Source organism: Hoplias malabaricus, chromosome 1, assembly GCF_029633855.1.
Source record: "Hoplias malabaricus isolate fHopMal1 chromosome 1, fHopMal1.hap1, whole genome shotgun sequence".
Lineage (NCBI taxonomy): Eukaryota > Metazoa > Chordata > Actinopteri > Characiformes > Erythrinidae > Hoplias > Hoplias malabaricus.
In genome coordinates this window covers 23,526,998-23,548,439 of record NC_089800.1, presented here as the reverse complement: position 1 = coordinate 23,548,439, position 21,442 = coordinate 23,526,998, and the positions used below count along the sequence as shown (strand labels likewise).

At 40.4% G+C, this 21,442-nt stretch overlaps 1 protein-coding gene across 1 annotated transcript; it reads right to left on the bottom strand.

Annotated features, from left to right (window-relative positions):
- Positions 1–12: 12 nt before the first annotated feature.
- vwde (von Willebrand factor D and EGF domains) lies at positions 13–19,666 on the bottom strand. Its single transcript, XM_066675605.1, has 32 exons — positions 19,662–19,666; positions 19,292–19,371; positions 18,089–18,282; positions 16,663–16,894; positions 16,505–16,570; positions 15,052–15,284; positions 14,619–14,708; positions 14,352–14,481; positions 13,925–14,139; positions 13,081–13,154; positions 12,677–12,953; positions 12,131–12,327; positions 10,800–11,581; positions 10,449–10,585; positions 10,093–10,239; positions 9,818–9,922; positions 8,157–8,271; positions 7,546–7,796; positions 6,026–6,245; positions 5,667–5,804; positions 5,282–5,353; positions 5,009–5,152; positions 4,500–4,859; positions 3,483–3,578; positions 3,280–3,375; positions 3,003–3,098; positions 2,742–2,837; positions 2,532–2,627; positions 2,123–2,218; positions 1,872–1,967; positions 1,443–1,538; positions 13–1,028 (listed from the first exon to the last, which is right to left on the bottom strand). The coding sequence occupies exons 1-32, from the start codon at positions 19,664–19,666 to the stop codon at positions 922–924; spliced, it is 5,139 nt and encodes a 1,712-aa protein (XP_066531702.1). The 3' UTR covers positions 13–921.
- Positions 19,667–21,442: the final 1,776 nt, after the last annotated feature.

Sequence of the window (21,442 nt, the reverse complement as noted above, 5' to 3'; positions counted from 1 at the left end):
TGGTTTTTGACAGAAATTACATTGTTACAAGTCTGTAATTTTTTCTCTTTTGTTTCAACGAACTAAGCATAAAGTTGAATTCCTGAAATCTAGGTTTGTTTCTACTGATACAGGAGATCATACATGTACCCAGTGTCACCGGTATGTTTTAATAATTAAAAATGTAATGAAGCAATTAAAAATGTACAAACACTCCAAGGACTTCTAATTCATAAACACAAACATTAACCATCTGACATTTTTTCTATCGCTAATTTTACAAAATAAAAAACAAACATCAGTAAAATACAGTATATTCAAATTTTGTTCAATAAATTTACCTGTAAAAATTTAACCTGTTAACCCATTATGTACACTGTGTTTTCTTAAAGATTCACTTCCTGTTGTGTGTTGTATATATTCTGTGTTCAACCATTAGTTGCACAGTCACATTTCTACTGTACAGGACTTGACATTACATCTCTGCAGGCAGTGAGAGAAACATTGCATAGTGACATAGACCAGACAGTGAATAAAGAATGTGGCGCATTGTTACTTACACAAAAAAAAAATTGAGGAAATTTAAATTGCTGCGATTTAAATATGTGACAATGTGCACTGTGAAGAGTTTCTGTTAATAACAGCATCAAATACATTGCATTGTGTGAACAGATAAAAACACAACAGCAGGTTTGTTAGTATTCTGTACTACATCATGGAAACGTGGAAATCGGTCTTAATTTGAAACAAAAATCACTAGCATCATATTACCTTTTGTAAACATGCATCTGCTGCAAAAAATGCTTTAATGGTTTTAAAAACATTAATAAAAAATGTTGGTCATTAGTGTATGAATAACACACACACACACACACACACTTTGTCTGAGACCTTAATCAAAGCCAGTTCCTTATGCCTGTCTTGTGCCCTGCTCTTCTTTCATCATCTTACTCTGGTGGCACAGGTGTGCCCGCTGTACCCTGGGCGACAGTGGCAGTAGTTGGGCAGTACACACCTTCCTCCATTGAGGCACTTGTTCTGGCATATGGCTGTGAGAAGTTGGGCATTGATTAAAATCACAAGGAATGAGTCGAGGTTTAAGAGGCACTGTTTGTCTATATGTTTGTAGGCACCCTGCATAAGTGTATCAGCTTAAAGTTGTGCAGCATACACACCTTATTCACCCTCCATAGTAAAGCTGAGGATGAGTTGGCATGACATCTGTCCTCCAGAATTAATCATCCAACATCACACACAGTACCTAACCTCTTTATTGTGTTTAAGGCTAAATGCCATCAAATCCACACATAGATGTTCCAACAGCTAAAAAAACTATTTTCCCTTTGAGATGTTGCCTGAAGAGGTGTCCACACCATATTTACCATAGGAATGCACTGCAGTTCAAATCTAAATGGACTGAAGATGAACGATTAGGAAGTGAGCAGAATTTTAATTGGACTTACGATTCTGGCACTGTAAGCCCTCCCATCCAACAGGACAGTGGCAGGTGTTGGGACCCACACACTCACCTCCGTTTTTACATTTCTGTAGACACACCGCTACATACAGAACAGAGATGTACGTATATTATATATAAAACGATTACAGGACATAGTTACATTACATATTAGATATGAGGATGTTTGATATTTGCTAGTTTCCTAATTACACAGCAATCATCTACAGCCCTGTCCATAACCATCTCCATTTCCATTCATCTGGAAGAGAACTGCTTTAATATTATTCATATTTCTGAGCACAGTTTTAAATGTTTAAATGGTACTACACAATAAGTGAATCTGCCATTAACATATTCAGTTTCTCTATATTAAGCCCGTGGTATCTTTCTCACTTTTCTCCCATTAGCTTTTGTTGGTAAAAAGAACACTTACGTATGCTACAGATGCTCCCACGCCAACCAGAGGCACAGGAACACATGTTTGGACCCACACACTTTCCTTTGTTCAAACACATGGGATCACACACGCCTAAAACAACAATACATCTTTTACATGAACAAGAATCCTGTGTGTTATTTGCACAGACACATCGCATTTCCTCATAACTGCAGAAGTACAGGCAAAATTCAAACTGACATTGAATATTCATGAGTATAAAGCTACTGAGTAAATTCCAAACTCACTCTTTTGACACCTCTTGCCAGTGTATCCCTCTGGACAAGAGCATATGTTGTTTCTCATGCACTGTCCACGATTTTTGCAGGGAGGGCTGCACACAGCTATAACAAAGAAACACAGCATAAAGCTTCTGTTTTATCACTTAAAGAAATACAAAAGCAAGACACCACACATGATTCACTTAATTTCAAATCAAAATGGCCATTTTTTAAGCTAAACTACTTGCAGAAGGAAGAGACTGATGGACCAAATACAGCCTCCATCAGAAGGTTAAACCATTTCATCTTTGAATTCAAGCTCCTGTGTATAAGTCTTTCTGTTCTCAGACAATCCAAAACAAAGGTTGATAGATCGACTGTCTATGTGAAATTCTCCATATTGTGTGTGAGCTACAAATATGTACTCTGACTGTACCTATCTGACACTGTGATCCATAAAACCCGCTGGGACATGCACAGATGTTAGGCTTAATGCAAGTGCCTCCATTCAGGCATACAGGCTTACAGTCGGCTGAAAGAAAAACAGGAAGCAAACGATCACGATCAGTGACACTGCAGAGACACAGGGTGTTTGTCTGTTAATGACATCCAAAACAACATCTGAGAAAGAGGAGAGACGAGGTACCTGAGTTGCATGTTGGTCCATACCAGCCGGACTTACACTTACACACATCAGGAGATACACACTCTCCGCCGTTCTCACAGTGTCTGTTACACACCACTACAGACACACACACACACACACACACACACACACACACACACACACATACACACACAGAGAGAGAGGGAAAGAGATCCAGAATGTAAATGCATAGAATATCTCATGACAAAATCTTGTTTATAAAAGATAAGCCTACTTTTATAACAGATAAATAAAACTCACTTATTTCACACCCTGGACCCACATATCCATACGGGCAAGTGCACAGGTTTCTGGACAGACAGCTACCTCCATTTTCACATGGTGGATTACAGTTCGCTGGACAACGAAATAGAAACAACCGACAATTTCACCCACATACATAACTTCTTAATTGCTGCAAATCAGACCACGCTAAATGACGTAGTTTACATCTTGCCCACTTCTATATTAAGTTTCCCTTTATTAACTCAATACTAAAAACTGATTTACGAACATAAACTGATGAATTACTGCTTACCCTCCTCACAAATTGGGCCACTGTATCCCGCAGGGCACTCACACACGTTGGGCTTTATACATTTCCCTCTGTTCTTGCAGTCAGGACGACACACAGCTGCCAGGTGGGGATCAAGATCAGTTTGATCCGTTTGTGAGAGTGGATTTTGGTACATTTTATATAATGTTTCATGGCAAAGGTGAGCCAGTAGACAGGGGACTCACCAATGTGGCAGTTGTAGCCAGTGTATCCTTCTTTGCAGGTGCAGGTATTAGGCAGAGAGCACTCCATGTTCTGACCACATGGATAGCGACATGTTGCTGTAAACAAATCGAAAGACACATATTATGCACAAAAAAGGCGGGACAGGCCAAACAAAGGAGAAAACTTGTTATGTGTGAGCCCATCTTCTCTCTTTTTTAAACTCTCCTTTCTAAGCATTTGTTTAGCACTGTATTTTCTTTTTTATCTCTCTTTTATGTTATCAATTGGGTGGCACGGTGGCGCAGCAGGTAGTGTCGCAGTCACACAGCTCAAGGGACCTGGAGGTTGTGGGTTCGATTCCCGCTCCGGGTGACTGTCTGTGAGGAGTGTGGTGTGTTCTCCCTGTGTCTGCGTGGGTTTCCTCCGGGTGACTGTCTGTGAGGAGTGTGGCGTGTTCTCCCTGTGTCTGCATGGGTTTCCTCCGAGTGCTCCGGTTTCCTCCCACCGTCCAAAAACACACGTTGGTAGGTGGATTGGCGACTTAAAAGTGTCCGTAGGTGTGAGTGAATGTGTGTGTGTCTGTGTTGCCCTGTGAAGGACTGGCGCCCCCTCCAGGGTGTGTTCCTGCCTTGCACCCAATGATTCATGTTTTCTCTTTTTTCCTTTTGATTTCCATACCAGTCACCCCTTAAACAAAGACCCAACCCAACAGGTGTACTCCGCCCTTGCTGATAGGTGCTGAGGAGTATGGGACTAGGACTTTTGATAGCTGATGGTTCCTGCTCTAAAATTGACTTGCCTAGGCCCCCTACTGGTGGCCGTGGTGCCACCTGACCCCTTACATTCGCATAGTAATAGTAAGATATTTAAATGTTACTGATATTAATGTTAAGTGATGTTTGATGACACATATATGCCTATGACTTTTACTACAAGTGTCACTATATAGAAATACATATTTTAGTTTGTAATAACCATTGGTAGATGCAGCCATAAGCCCACAAAAAAGCATCCCTGTTAGTGGAGTTAGTTCTAACCTTTACAGGTGATCCCATCACCCTTGTAACCTTTGGGACAGGGGCCACACTTGAACAGACCAGTGGGAGTTGGAGCACATGCCACACCGGCGAAGCAGAGGGACTCTCCACAAGTCTGGCCACCCTCAACAAGCACAGCCACAGACTCCTTCTCCTGAAGCTCCACTCCAGTCCTAGAAGCCTTGGCATGACTGATACTCTGGTCTGTGCTGTTGAAAGAGGTTTTTCTATCAGTGAGTGATGGCCTCCTCTTGCTGGAAGTGGTCCTTTCATCTCCAACAGAGGCTTTCCAAGAAGTGGAGGAAGAGGAGGAGGAAATGGCATCAGATGTGCCCCCTTCTCTAGTGACTTGTGTTTGTCCTGCAAGAAACTGAAGGTCAGAAGGCCATGCTTGAGGAACTAAAATAACGACTAATGATACTTTTAAAATACAGCCTTAGGTCAAACTGCGTTTACAGCATTGCCACACACCATTATGAATGACTCCAGCATTAAAAATCTCCACTCACTATTTGTTGAACGTGAGGTACAGGTTTGACCATTGCCATAGAGTCCTGGGGGACAAGGACCACAGATATAGCCAGCAGATGTGTACACACTTTCAAAGCACTGGACTCCTGGATGACAGGGTCGACTGAAGCATGGGCTCTGTGCTACAGGTCAGGAAGAAGAAGAAAGAAACATTGAACACACAAGGCAAGCCGAGGAAAGAAATGGTCAAATGCTTTCCTAAGAACATACTGATGTTTTCTCAGTCTACCCACTGATCGTGATTGTCGTACCTCGCTTAGGGCTGACTTTTGGGGATTCGGGATTGACCCTTCTGCCAACTCCCAAGTCTTCTTTATCCACATCTGTCATTGCCATTTTTTGGCAACAAAGCAAAAGCAAAAACGTCAAATGCACCTGAATGCAATCCACTGTGTAGCTGAATAAGTAAATGTTATATTAAAGGTATATAACTACATAATACAAAGTTTAGAAAAATAAAAATATAATAAATATATATATATATATATATATATAATAAAAAAAAAAAAATAAGATTCCATTTTCTTGTCCAAGAAACTGACCCTTAGACGTCTAAGGATTAAAACTAAAGCAGTACTGAGCTCAAACTACAAATTTCTCTTGAAGGAAAGAGAAATGGAAACTGGATGAACTCACGAATGCAGCTTCTCCCATCCCCAGTGAGGTGGAGAGGGCACGGTCCACACTTAAAATACCCAAGTGTATTTTCACAGGCTACTCCAGGGAAACACGGACCTAACACACACTCGTCAATGTCCTCCTCACAAATTACACCTGCACAACAAACAGCATCAAAAGAACTCAACCAAGAAACCCGTAAATTTGTTTTTCTTTGATTTTCCACTTCCTTATGTAGGTGGGTTACCTTTTATCTGATCAGCACAGAAATATCTCCTTAATTTGACTGTAAATAACATAATTTAATAATAATAATAATAATAATAATAATAATAATAATAATAATAATAAACACTTTACAGAGAAATTGGATTTACCAGTGAAGCCCTCAGGACAGTTACATGTGAATGAGTTCAGCCCATCCACACATTCACCCCTCAGACACGGGTTAGATCTGCAGTCATTTACATCAGTCTCGCATCTCTCTCCCAGTAGACCAGCTGGACACACACACAGATACTCTCCACTGCCAGGAGGGAAGTTAATGTTGGTTACACAGGGGGCTCCATGATGGCACTCGCACTGGCGAACGGAAACCTGTCACAAATGTGGAGAAATCTCTCAGATAAACAATGGTCAGTAAAGACCCATCCCTTTATACAGTCCCAAACTATTGGAAAATGAAGCAAAAATCTTTTAACATATAAAAATATAAAACAATTTGATTGTAAAGTAAAGACAGAACTTCAATTAATACATGAGAAAACTAATTAATAGAAAATATATTAATATATTCAGTTAACAACATGGATAAGGACATTCTTTCAAAACTAGATGTGCAAGAATTAACACAGAAAGATGAGGTGAACAAATACAATGCACATACACTTTTGTGAAGCCAAATAGCATCCCCTCGTGGTTATGATTGGTATAAACATACTTCTTATTTGAACATACATTTGAAAAGTAGATGCAGCAGAGAAAAAAAACAAGGCTAGCTGTTTTAATGTTAGATAGAAATGCAAACCCCATTTCCAGAAAGGTTGGGATACTTTCTAAAACATAAAAAATTGTAACTTTGTTAAATCACTTAAACTTGAAGTTTGATCTGAATAATTTCCCAGAAGAGAAAACATTCCAGGTGCTTTGATTTACAGGCCAAGATTATTCATAAATTATCTGTAACCGCTTATCCAGTGGGTCCGGGGCCCACCCGGAATCAATAGGCGCAGGGCAGGAACACACCCTGGAAGGGGCAGCACACACTCACATTTATGGACACTGTTGCATGGCCAGTCCACCTACCAACATGTGTATTTGGACTGTGGGTGCAAACCAGAGCACCTGGAGGAAACCCATACAGACATGGGGAGAACACATCAAACCCCTTACAGAGGGAGCAGGCCTCGAACCCACGACACCAAGACTCTTAAGTTGTGCAACAGCAATGTTACCTGTTATGCCACTGTGCAATTTTTAAACATATAAAACTATAGAAGACTGGAAACACATTTGAAATAGCTGAGACAGAGGCGAAAAAAAATACTGCGAGAGAGATGTGAGACTGATGTAATTGCACTTTCAAAAATGCAATACTTAGTTCCCAAATAATTCAAAAGGGCAATTAGCAGAAAATATGATGTGACTTGGTTGCAAACATGTCTGTCCCAGCTTTTCTTAAAACACTAAAAAGTCTTTTTGTCATTTTAAGTGGATAAACAAATGGCGTTTTTTTTAGGTTTTTAAAAAGCAGAAATGGGGTTTGTAAAAAATGATCAATTCTATTTCACACCACGTATGAGAGAAGTATTCAATTAGAAGATGTCTTCCAAATTAGCATCACAAACCTTAAATGGATGGCTAAATGGTTTAGCAAAACCAAGTGTCCCTTACTTACCACTACAACGGCCTGAGTCTCTGCATTACAGTCATCTTTGACAACCAGTTCAAAGGTGACATTGGAGAAAGACTGGGCTTTCCATATGAGTAAACCAGCGGGAGAGAGAACAGCGTCCCTGGGTCCAGACACCAGCGTGAACATAACTGCAGAGCCTTCAGGGTCGGTGGAGACAAACTGGTACACAAAGGTTTCCCCATAAAAAGTCTGCAGGTGGGTTTGCTCCGAGTGGAACACAGGAGGCTCATTTTCTGGAACATATTGAGACAAACTGAAGCTGTATACTTAGGTCTTGTTTACACCACTAAACCCAGCCCAGGGCCAAGAGCCATGTGTGCAAAGCTCACTTAATTACTACCCATTGCAAATAGCCATAAACATTTACATGACTGCTTTTCCAGATTGCCAAGGGGGAAAATGGCACTCCTGTTTGAGGACATGAAAACTGTGTTGCTGAATATGCCATTACTGAAAGTGCATCAAAATTATCTTCTTTAGATCACACCGCTGGGGATAAGTAGCCCCTGAGTCTGAACAGCAACAGCATTAACACAGAAATCTGGCTTGTGCTGAAGAGGTTTAAGTTTCTATGACTGTATCCAGTAACTTACTCTCACTGATGGACCAGGTATATTTGGCCAGATCAGGTCGACAGGTGAGGCAGGGGCTGCTGGGACTTCGTTCGCCCTCTCCATAACACTGGCCATCAATTTTACAGCTTCTGTTCTGTGGGAGGATGTGGGAGAGACACAGAACCCAAGCACAACCATCTTTAAGATTTAACACATTCTTGCAGAATTTCACTTAAAAATGCACCTTGGATAAACAGTGCACAGGAAATAGTTATACATTATTTTATGTCTTTAACACCATATTAAACCTTCATAAATACATTTATTAGAAAATGCTTATTACAATAGAATTCATTTGTCATAGAGGTGGTATTTGCCCACTTTGAAATCAACTTGAAATGACATCATTGCTTTTTTAAGTGTTTGTGGTTGTATTTTTTGTACATTTCTATTCTTCTGTTCTATTCTATGAACACAATCCTACTGTTACTTATGACAAGTAAGTAATGACTAAAATGTAAAGCCCCTTTTCAATAAACTATAGCACAGGTAAAAATCATCCAGCTGAAAAACAAATGTACTGCATTAAAATGAGGTAGTGTTGCAGTCACACAGCTCCAGGGACCTGTGGGTGACTGTCTGTGAGGAGTGTGGTGTGTTCTCCCTGTGTCCGTGTGGGTTTCCTCCGGGTGACTGTCTGTGAGGAGTGTGGTGTGTTCTCCCTGTGTCCGTGTGGGTTTCCTCCGGGTGACTGTCTGTGAGGTGTGTGGTGTGTTCTCCCTGTGTCTGCGTGGATTTCCTCCGGGTGACTGTCTGTGAGGAGTGTGGTGTGTTCTTTCTGTGTCCGCGTGGGTTTCCTCCGGGTGACGGTCTGTGAGCAGTGTGGTGTGTTCTCCCTGTGTCTGAGTGGGTTTCCTCCGAGTGCTCCGGTTTCCTCCCACGCTCCAAAAACACACGTTGGTAGGTGGATTGGCGACTCAAAAGTGTCCGTAAGTGTTAGTGTGTGAGTGAATGTGTGAGTGTGTTTGTTGTCCTGTGAAGGACTGGCGCCCCCTCCAGGGTGTATTCCTGCCTTGCGCCCAATGATTCCAGGTAGGCTCTGGACCCACCGCGACCCTGAACTAGATAAGTGTTACAGATAACGGATGAATGAATTAATGCATTAAAATGAGTCTTGGTCCTTGTCTGTTATTCACTTCTGATCTAAATAAAATGATATAAACATCAGAGGTCTTATAGAAAGCAGTAAAGGTTCTATCACCTACATAATGTTTTAATTAACCAAATTAAACAGTTATGAAACAAACTAAATGATCAATAAATTTGTCACCAGTTAAACACCAAATATTCCTGCCAGCAAAGATAATGAAGCCCACTGAAGAAAACAATGATTAGAAATCTCTTCTACAATTACCCAAGAAAAATGGCAGGTTTGTTTGGTGAATGTAAAGCTGTGAGTTCATTTAGAAACAGCACAAACTGCTAAATTGTTTCCAGTTAATGCCCCACAAATGTCAGCAAACTTAACTACTCAGGATATGTTCTGAGAAAACATTTTCATTTTAAAAGCTTACTAAGCCTAATAGGCCCACAGGACTGTATGGCAACTCACGTTTTTTAGAAAGTGGCCAATTTAAGGTACTTTTTAAGCTAATGAGTAACTTTCTACAGAACATCCAAAGACAATTCACTGCACACACCTTCAAAGTGCAGTAAACCCAGCTGCTGAGGGTGCACTGTTGACAAGTTCCATCAAACAGTGTAAGAATCTTGGCATTGCTGAAACTGTAGCCATCATTAGAAACCTGCAATAAATAAAAACATAAACACTGAGTGTCTGCTAGCAGCTGATTTATAAAGGAATAGAGCTAGGCCTGTTAGGTTTGAACATAATCTATTGCATTTCACACAACTGGAAAATGCTTACACGGTTTCAAAGATGTTTTGTGACATTATTCTAGGTGAACGGTCTTACCTTGATTTGCCAGCGAGTGACTGGTGGGTAGGAGGTATCAGCAGACTGCATGTCTTCTAAAGGGAGATGACACTCTAAAGCTTTAGAGCTCACAAACGATGCAGGAACCATCAGAGAATCACCCAGTGACGACTCACCATCTATTATCTAACACACCAAGACCACAAACGTTTTGCCATTGGGATTTATATCTTGATCCTTCAGTTTCTGACCCACTTTGTAATATATATGTTTCAAAGTAGAACATTTCTGGTTGTTACTGAGCATTACATATTTAGATTGATTTAATTACATATTAAATTAAATGCATTTAACAAAACTGCGATTTTATAAACGTTGTAAAACAGGAAGACAACCTTCTCCTTCATAACTTCACATTTCAGCTCAATGGCATTTCTGAAACCGTGTCCCAGAACTCGGACAGTAGAGCAGGAGCTATGTCTAACATCACAGAGACCTCCACCCTTCAGCTCTGTGATCTCTGGGGTTTCATCTGAAAGAATACAGCAGAGTGTCCATACAGCAGATAAAAGTTTTGTTTTTTTTATCCTGTGATGATAACAGTTTAAAATGTGGTTTCACTGCCAGTGTGTATGCAGAGTAACTTGTAGATACAGATTACATTGCTATACATTCAATATACAACCCACAATGGGCCTAAGAGAGGTTACGCATTTTAGAGCACATTTGCCTGCCTCAACACTCACCAGAGACTTGGCTGCAGTCATAAGAGCCAAACCCAGGGAAGCACATGCAGCCACGCTCTGTGCACTGACCATTGCCGCTGCAAAGGTTGGGGCATCTGAGGAAGTTAATTATGCTGTCCAGCTCCTCCCTTCGCCCCATCTCTTCCACTACTCTCCTCTCACACTCATTCTCCAGTAGGGGTATAATGTTTCCTAACCAGGCTTGGTCATCCTTCAGCAGCTGGTCCAGCACACACATCTCCAGTGCCTGCTCCATCACCTCAGACAAGAGGACTCCACAACTTAGTCCAACAGTGGAGTTCCGCAGAGACCCTTCACAAAGCTGTCGGGCAACCGGCTCTGTCAGACCAGACTCTGTTGGCCAACTTAGTGTGGATAAATCAGGCTGATTAGATACTGCATGGTCCTCAGGAAAGAAATATGCAACACCTTCCAGGTATGACTGACTTAAACTCTGATGAGCAGGATTCTGGTGCCCCCCATGGCCTCTGAAGATCCTCTGCAAGCCTGTCCTCTTTCTCTGTGTTTGGGCACTTTCCAGATGTATGTCAGGCTTTGTGGAAGGTTCCCTGGATCTTAAGTACTCTGCTGTGACATCCAGAGCAGGGATGATGGAAGGTGAATTGTGGCGGGCAAAAAGAAAGCAGGGGAAAGAGCTAAAATGAGGGCGTGCTCTAACGCCTGATTGGCTGGTCTCCTGATTACATTGGCAATAGTGAACGATGGCTGGGGTGCTCTCATCGAGTATGACTTTGTCGAAAAAGCTGGTGCTTGGTGCTAGCCTAGTGAAAGACAAAAATAAATAAATTAAAATAAATAAAGAACCCAGGGCGGCACGGAGGTAGTGTCGCAGTCACACAGCTCCAGGGGCCTGGAGGTTGTGGGTTCGATTCCCGCTCCAGGTGACTGTCTGTGAGGAGTTGGTGTGCTCTCCCCGTATCCGCGTGGGTTTCCTCCAGGTGCTCCGGTTTCCTCCCACAGTCCAAAAACACATGTTGGTAGGTGGATTGGTGACTCAAAAGTGTCCGTAGGGGTGAGTGTGTGAGTGAATGTGTGTGTGTGTGTGTGTGTGTGTGTGTTGCCCTGTGAAGGACTGGCGCCCCCTCCAGGGTGTATTCCCGCCTTGTGCCCAATGATTCCAGGTAGGCTCTGGACCCACCGCGACCCGGAACTGGATAAGCGGTTACAGATAATGAATGAATTAATGAAAATAAAGAACCCTCACCAAACATCACATTCAGTCACTTTAAGATATCCTGTGTATTGATGATGCTTCGGCTTACACAATGCACTAATCTAACACCAAAGAGGCATAAACAAAAGGGTCATACCTCCAACTGTTAATAAACGAAGCACTATCTGCCAAAATCTCCCCTCCCGCTTTGTGGAAGTCATTGAGCAACTGTCCATCAAAGGACCCACACAAGCCCTCAGTGTGGTCCCTATCAGATCCAGGGGCCCTTACTGTCAGACTCATGCCCCAATCAGCTACATCTGCCCGTACAAAAGCACCTGAAGGGAATAAAAGCTAGAACCAAGAAAAAGTATTAACTGAGCTCTAGAAGTATGCAGAGTTGTGTATAAAGATTGTCAGTTGTCATAGGTATAATGTGAACTTCAAATCACAAAGAAATAGGACAAAATGGACATTTCCTTATGCCTTAACACTGACTAAAATTATCTTCATTTATCACCTGGATTACAATGGTATTATTAGCTTATAATTTATAATCAAAAACATTCAGAAAGCCATGAAATATTTATTTACCCACCAGATGTGTGAGTTAATGAGTTAATATTAACAGATTCTGTGTGAAGAGACATTACATTCTTTATCAAGGAGCATAAATAATATATTTCGGGTAACGTGGACTCACAGTAATTTTGCGGCCCTGATAGGACTCACTGATGCGAATTCCACTCTTTACAGATATTCCACTCTTCCATGACAGCTGTGGCTTTGTCTCTCCAGCCAATCCATTACACATGTCAAAGGTGATGACGCTGCCTTTGTCTCTGGCTGCAAAGCCACAGATACAGGACGTGGAGTGAGCTGTCAGGCTAGCGCACTCCCACTGACGCACATGCACCTCGAACAGCCGAGCTGTGCTCCTGTATAGCACAAACGTGCCGATCTGGAAATTATCGTAACTCCTTATAACAAAGACAGAAAGACAATTGTGGAATTTGTCAGTGCTCCTGAAAACATGTCTTTGTCATAATCACCAAGATGTACAATAGAAAAAGATTGTAATTATGAATCTAGATAGTCTTTCTCTACCTGCCATCAAAGGTGATGATGTGCGGATCAGTAAACACATAACAGTAAGCAGGTGGTATATCTTTTACAGTTATCTGAAAAATAAAAATGATCATTTAAACTAGAGCGTGCAATTCCTGTAGAAGCTGCAAGAGCTTCAGAGTTGCTGTGTCTCTATGAGTTTGAATCTGTGTGTGCTGTGAGTTACTGTGTCACAGATGTACCACTTTATTTGTGTCCATTAAATCTAAAGGTGCTGAATATTCAGCCAGTGATTTTTAATGGGAAACCATATGATATTTGTAGAAATGATTTACGAAAACAGAATTTAATTAGTTTATTTTTTTACTTGGAAGAAGCACAGTACGATGGATCCTGTTTAAAAGCTGAAAATGGTCATTTCCAGACGTTACTGTAACTGTAACCGGTGTTAAAGAAACTGAGAATATTTCTACCATTTAAAATTTAAGTTTCTCGCTTAAAATATAAGCATTTTAGAAGAAAATGTGCTGAAAAGGGGAATTCAGAGGGTGTCCACTGAGCGCTAGGATAATAAAGACATTCCATGCACTAGCAGTTTTCCATTAAAATTAATGAAGGAAACCTGAGTGAACTGAAAACTGAGTCTCAAATTTGGCCATGTGAAATTTGGTGGGTGTATCTTGCAAAATGAATTAATTAAAGCAGTTTAAATAATAAGTGCATACAAATGAATGGGAATATGGAGAATAATACATAAAGTGAGAAAGATAAGGTGGAATAATAATAAAGATGAAGTACAGAACAACAGACATTTGTTGTTTTTGTATTTGCCATCAACGCTAGCAGAAAAAATACAGTTGTATACATTTATATTTTTATTTACCTGCACACTTTGAGGTGCATATCCATTCCAGAGAAAGTTGCTGCTGACTATAGGTTCAATGGAGATTTTGGTGATTCTGTCTCCATCTCTGATGATGTCAGTAACCGGAGTGTAGTAAAGCACTGTGTGACTACACACTCCTTTACTGCATAACGCCTGAGATAACTGCACCTCACAGGAGGACAGAATCAGGTCAGCACCCAGAGCCTCCTCATCTGAGCAGAACATAGTATTTATTTACATAAAATAATGTTTTTAATACAGACATATTTAACGTTTATTTGCGATTTTTTGTTTGGTCAGGAGATGGAAGAACACATTTCTAAAATGATCAAATAATATAATATATTCATCATTCACTCATTGTCTGTAAGAGCTTATCCAGTTCAGGGTGGCGGTGGAAGTGAATATAAGTGTGTATAGGTACCTTGGCTGCTGGTACTGATTTTTAACAGAAGGCTGCATGTCTCTGAAATGCAGGGCACAGGAACAGTGCTCTCTATCTCCAGCTTAAAGTTCTTTTCATCCTCTGAGATAGAGGTAAGCTCAGGCATCATCTAAAGCCCAACCAGAATAAACCAGTTAATATATTACATGTTGAGACGCAAAGTTAACTCACACTAGTAACCTTAAGCAAGGGGTATGTGAATAAGTGAGTGAGTAACATCATAAAGCGGAATATCTAAGACCATACTCGAATCCCGGCAAAGAATTCTTCACTCTCCACTGCAAGACCCTGTATATCTGGGGCATCCAAGAAGAAACTGGAGCAACTGCAATAGATCTGCATAGAGAATGAAAGAGAATGAAAGACCAAACTGAACATATTAAAGTAAACAACACAAAACGGAATTGAACAAAAATTACGTTGTCCTCAGGAGTTACTTTTTTAGAGGAATGAGATCTTATTTATTATTATTATTGTTGTTATTTTTTTATATACTGTATTCATTTTGAAAACCGAAATAAACACTAAACTAGTTCAGTACAACACATACATGTATATTGTATTCGTACTGTATACTTACATTGGTCCAATATACTTTGTCCATTTCATCAGTAGTACAGATCAAGTCTAACTCTCAAAAATTTAAAAGCACTAAATAATGACTCTATCAAGTAAATACCCTGTCTCCCAGTCGCAGGTTGATGCCATCCAGCTCAATGAAAGTAAAGGTCTGCATGGTGGTCTCTCGTCTGAGCTCCTCTTTGTTGCCATGCGGGGATAAACGCCACCAGGTCACCACAAAACCCAGAGAACTGTTCCCACTGAGACCATTAAACATGCACTTCAGGTAAACACTGGAGCCTGACATCTCAGCTCTGATCTCAGGCACTGAGGGAGAAGGGGGCCGCTTATCTGTGGAGGGGAAATCCATACTTAAAAGTTTAAATTTAGAACAGGTTTGGTTTCTTCTGAAAGTACCGTAAAGTTAATGGTAATCCTGGAAGATCACAGACACTGTCACTATCATTCATTTATTCATTCATTCATTCGTTCGCTTCATGCTGATCAAGGCCATGGTACGTCCAGAGCCAACACAGAATCATATGGTGTAAGCAGGAACCCTTTCTCTCTCAAGTTTACAACCGTGGGCAATATCACAAGGCCGGTCCACCTACCAACATGTGTTTTTGGACTGTAGTATGAAACCAGATCACCCAGAAGAAACCCATGCAGACACTGAGAGAACACACTAAACTCAAGATCCGGGAGCTGTGTGGCAACAACCCCTGCCACTTTTCGATAAACAGAAACTAGAGTTTTCATTTTTGAAACATGGGAGAAAACCCTCCCTTTAGCTTGAGGTCTGAAAAAATCTCAGTGTCCTTCCTACAGACCTGAAACAAGACAAACCATCACTATGGGTCTGAAAGGATGCATAGCTTACAAGAAGCCATTACTGAGAAAAGCACACAGACACAAAAGAGACTTTGCAAATCAACCCCCCCAAAAAAGGGTTATAAAAACTATGGTCCAGAATTTACATTACTTATTGTATTTGGGATTACTTAAGAATTCTGAGATTTCTGTGAAAGTTTCTGTTTTTCCTAAAAAATTACTGATTCGTACTTGAGGACCTGTTTGAAGGCTGAAGGTGTGTTTCTAGCTTTTGTACAGTACTGCATATCCTGTTCAGTTGAAGATGTACTTGGTACAGCTATTGTGACAACAGACTATGTGTCTGCATATGCAGTGACTAAGAGCCTCTACAGCTCATCAACAAGAGCTGAATTATCACTCATAACCTGGATTCCATGGTAACATTTCAAGCTGACCCCCAACACCCAAATACACGTTAAGCTCATTAAGGACAGAAACATTCCAAAGGCTTGGCAACTCTGGCCCTAATTATTTTGGTGCCTGTAGATCCAAGACATGCTGAGAGACAAATTCAATCTTGAAACCATCCAAACACACTTCAAAATGTTCTTCAAAAGATAAGATACATATGCTGGATAATCCATGGTTAAAAATGTAGAAATTAACATTTTTTAAAAAATACTACCACTGAAAAAAAAAAAAATCAGTAGCTAAATGATTCACTCAGGTTTTGTGGTGTTATTTTGCTGGTTTACCTTTGCAAGTTCCATCTATGTTAAGGCGTGTTGGTTCACAGCTTGGCTGTGTGGATTCTGATATCTCTGTACATATAAAAAATAAGAAATAAATATAAAACTACATTATTCATAACGCTGGAAATGTAAGTGGGAAAGTGGGAACATGGATGACTTGCCCTCAGCACAGTAAGCCATACAACCCTGTGTAGGCTGGAGCAGGTAAACGAAGAATTCTCCACAATTTCTTACAGACACAGGCAGTCGGAACAGGCAGCAGTCCTTACTGGGACCATTGAAGGCCTGCCAGGTAGCACAAGCTGTCAGCTGCTTTACTTCCAGAGACTGTGGGAGAGTCTCCCCCTCAGCCAGAGAGAGCCAAACCGGAGCTTGGGTTCCACAGCGATTGACCTAGAAATATCAAAGACAAAACAACAGATATTTAACTTAAACAGGGTCCGTATGATATAAAATTACCCCTTAGGAGTTTGGACATAACTTACATGCCCATTATGATAAAGATCTGAACCTGTATGTGAATGTATTCCCATCCTTCTTTTACTGAGATAAATAATGGATATGCTAAGAAAATAATGAAATCCCTTGTCATAATCATTTTGTATTATTTTTATACATTCATTCTTTGTCTGTAAGCGCTTATACAGTTCAGCATCACGGTGGGTCCGGAGCCTATCTGGAATGGCAGGAACATTCCCTGGAGGGGGCAGTCCTTCACAGGGTGACACACACTTAGACATTCCCACCTACGGACACTTTTGAGTCAGCAACCCACCTACCAACGTGTGTTTTTGGACCGTGGGAGGAAACCTAAGCGGACAAGGCGAGACCACACAAAACTCCTCACAGACAGTCACCCGGAATGGGACTTGAACCCACAACCTCCAGGTCCCTGGAGCTATGACAGAGACACTACCTGCTGCCCACCATGCTGCCCCTGCTTTGGAACCTTTAAAGAGATACTCCTTATACATTTTGTACTTTCCACTATTACAAGCAACAGCTTGCTTATTTATTTTTTATATTATACAGCTCTGTTTCTCAAACTAAAAGTGATCTGTTTACAGCTCCTAGCTAATATTTGGAAACAGGTGAAATTGTACAATAGATATTTAAAGAAATTACACCATTATGTGCAGTTAGTTTGGTTTCCTGTTCTTTAAATGGTAATGTTTATGTGCTGTTTAAATGAAGATGCTGTTGTAGGCCTATTTACTAGGACAAACTCTATGTGTAAAGAATCATTGACTGAATGACAAACCAAATTGAATTATCCTTCATATAGTCTACGTTCATCTAAATCTATCAGACAAAGTCTTAGTGTTCACTTCAAAAAACTGAAATCTGGCCAACTGCCCAATGCCATTCAGAGAACAGTGAAACGTTAGATGCTACTGAGCAGGCACTATATATTTACAATCTGTGCATTTCAGAGACATTGTAATGATTCTGAATCTCTGTCTAAGGTCTGAAGTGTGTGACATACTTTAATGATTCTAAACATGAGCTAAAATGTGCTACAGCACATATGGTTGGACAACAGCAGCTGAGAGCTTAGCGGAAGTAAATTAAACATATGTACACTACCTCTACACATTTGGTGGGCATACGGGCTGGTTTCTCAAAGATCTGGAACTGGTACCACCCAGGGGCCAGTGAGTGGTCACAGATGAGCTTCTCCTGCAGGGCAGATTGGGGGAGCTGCTGAGAGGTGAAGCTTGTGCTGCGGTAGGGGTCCTTCAGAACGGTGTGACCCCCTGGACTGCACTCAGGAGGCTCCACTGTAAATGTACCCCCACACAACACAAAATGAATCATTTATGTGAATTCAAAAATGCAGATTGCACTCATTTTGATAAATATCTGATCAATGAGACCAATTTCAAATGCAGTAAAAAAAATACACACAAATTAATTTGTTCAAGATCACCCTACATAGTTTTAAAACAACGTTTATTATTAGAAAACAGGTATATGTGTACACTTAAGCCCCTTCTGATCATACACCATACCCCTAAAACTCATCTCTGTTCATTAAATTACAAAATTGCTCTGAATATGCAATTAGTCCCCACCTCTGTCTACTGCTCTGTCATTCATCTGCAGCTCTACAGCCCCAACCCACAAGATAATTTTGCTGTTTCAAAAGGTTTCACTGAGTGTTTTAAACCAAAACTATTGTAAAACCATGTTCTGAGAAGTAGGTTATAATTTCTAACTATTTCAGGAGTGCTTTTAAAGGCATTCAGTTTTTCTGGTTCCTATCACCACTCCTGCAACAGGTCCGATTTTGTAAGTTTCTACCCAATAACGAGCTTTCACATTAAACCTCTCTGAATTAATTTGTTCACAGCTTAACCCTTCAATTATACAGACATTAAGGGAATCTGGTGTAATTACCTTTTAAGAACTTTGAGTCTACCTTAAAAGCTCAAGAGGTTCAGAATCAGTCCACTTAGACAACCAGTAAGATCATATTTCAAAAGTAATTTATAGTAAATAGTGAGTGGACTGCAACAAACGGGGATCTCACTTAAATACTAGTGTGGTATTACACCGCAGTATATTGTCCACCATGAGAAAACATTTTACCCGTTCTACAGGTAAATGACAAGTTTCAATTGATGCGTCTTACAGAATAAACAAGCAAAACGACACGTAAATATATGTAAGAGAAAGTAGAAAGGTTTACGTATCGCAGAGGGTAGGTTTCAAAATTAATATATACGTAAAATCCATAAAGTTTAGTTTCCTTTTCAAATGACCACGGACGAACATTATAAATCTTACCTCCCTGAGAGTAGTGAGCGCTGTAAAGAGTCGCAGTCAGACAAATGTAGGGGAGCCACATTTTCACATCCACCGCGGTTCTTACCAATGTTTACAACGGCGTCTTCTGATTTTCAACGTTTGGCCAGAAGCGGCGTTCGGAGAACTCTGTCCAAGAGCAGAAACCCGGTTTATCGTCACTTGTTTGAGGGAAACGCTGAGGAAAATGACGAGGAACAAATCTCGAAAATATTTAAAAAACTACGTATAGACGTTTGTGAATCGACTCAGCTCTGCGGAATGTCTCTCAGACTTTCGCCGCTCAAGCTCGAGTCACAAGCGCACAATTATCAGCTACAGACCCCACACTCATCTGGCGGAGAACATTTACCTCATTATAATGTTATACAACTGTTTTACGTAGCTTTGTAGCTTTGTGTGGCGTTCACACTTTCGAATGAACAGAAATCGTATTAACCACGTGTCAGTAGCCTGTGAATCTTCTGGTGATATCAACTTCCAACACAAGTTTTCTTTATATTAAGTATTTAAATAAATATAATCCAGGTCCACTGGCAGGTGACGCTTTCCAGAGAGAAGCAGGGGTCTCGTTTTTTTTTTTTTTTTTTTTTTTGGTGGGGGGGTTGTGTATAAGAATAAGTAGTAGATGTGAGATATGAGTATACAGTAATAGTAGATACTATACTAGTGGGATAAAAAATCCTTTAAATCCTTTAAAGAATCTGTAAAACCACCAAAAGGGGCAAGACCATAAACAAATAGATCCAAGCTCTGTAAAATGAAAACAAACTTTCCTTGTGAACAGATCCACTATTCATCAATCACCCATTGTTTGACTTTCTTCATCAACAATGAGTAACAGCCCAAGACTTTTCTTACCGAGAAAGCAGAAAACAATCTGTTGTGTGGTGCCTAAGAGAAAATGTGAAGGAATCACATAACCAGAAGGCATCTGTTAAACTGTTTTTATCAAGGCTGTCCCACTCCCTTTCTAAGATGTGAATAACATTCACAGGATGAATACAGAAACCTCTACCTGCCATCTGTTCTGTGACTGAGCAGTGTTGATACGCTGTATGAAATTAATTAAATGTCTGTGACACACTCTTCACACTATCAGTTTAAATCACAAGGCATGTATACTGATTTGTCAGAATGGGATCTTCATATACACAGTTGTGACACTGTGAAGTGTATAACAAAGACACACAAAAGCATAAACCCATGAGTTTTAGCTCTTATGATTTGATTTCAAAGGGTAAATAAAGGTCAATAAGGTCTGGTAAAATAGTCAAACAATGTTCTCCAAGCAATCAGAACGTAAAAAATATGTACAATTTTGACTCCAAAAATATCCAAGGATTTACAGTTTAGACTATGGATCAATATGTATTTGACACAACATACTCATGAACCCAGTGGCCATCCATATTAATGTATCATTCATAGAGACAAGAAGCATAATTCCTTCCAGTTGGGTTATTGTCCCTACTCTTAAATACAAAAGGTTTATTTATGAGCTTTTTTTTTCTTTCTCGGAGTTCAGAGTTCACAGAGTGTGTAATAACTGGTTATTACCTACAATTTCATGTGTGTGTGTGTGTGTGTGTGTGTGCACACATATACACGGAGCAGACAATGCCTTGCCTGTGCTGTTATGCCCTTGTTGCCAAGAAATATTTTTGTTCAACTAAAGGCCCAAGTCTGCCAGCGTAATCTCTTCCACACAGCAACCTACCAGTCTACGGTATGAAATAGTGTTATATGTATTTGTAAATTACACAATATCCCATTGTATATAAATGTACAATAAACACAGAACAAACCCAGCATCTAATCCTATGTCAACATATGACCCAAATGACTGTTGAATAGGAACACCCAGCATGCCAAGATGCCTATAGCAGCAAAAAGTGCCTAATAATCTTCTATGTCTCTTGATAAATAGGATAACAGTGTTGATATAATTGTAAATTAGTTAGTTTACACTTATATTGCTTCTTTCTATTTTTACGGTCAGATCCCACACCAGTCCTTACAGAGATTCAAAAGGCAGATCCTCCTAAGCAAACAGATTGCCACAAAAATTGTGTGTGAGGTCACTAGCAGACGAGTGCATGTCTCTGGCTCCTCTTCCCCTTAAGCTTTAAC

Excerpts from the sequence above, each read along its gene's own strand:
- vwde (XM_066675605.1), bottom strand. Across the intron at positions 18,283-19,291 it reads CGCTCACTACTCTCAGGGAG|TGGAGCCTCCTGAGTGCAGT; the intron begins GTAAGATTTATA and ends GTACATTTACAG. Across the intron at positions 15,285-16,504 it reads CATAGATGGAACTTGCAAAG|ATAAGCGGCCCCCTTCTCCC; the intron begins GTAAACCAGCAA and ends TCCCCTCCACAG.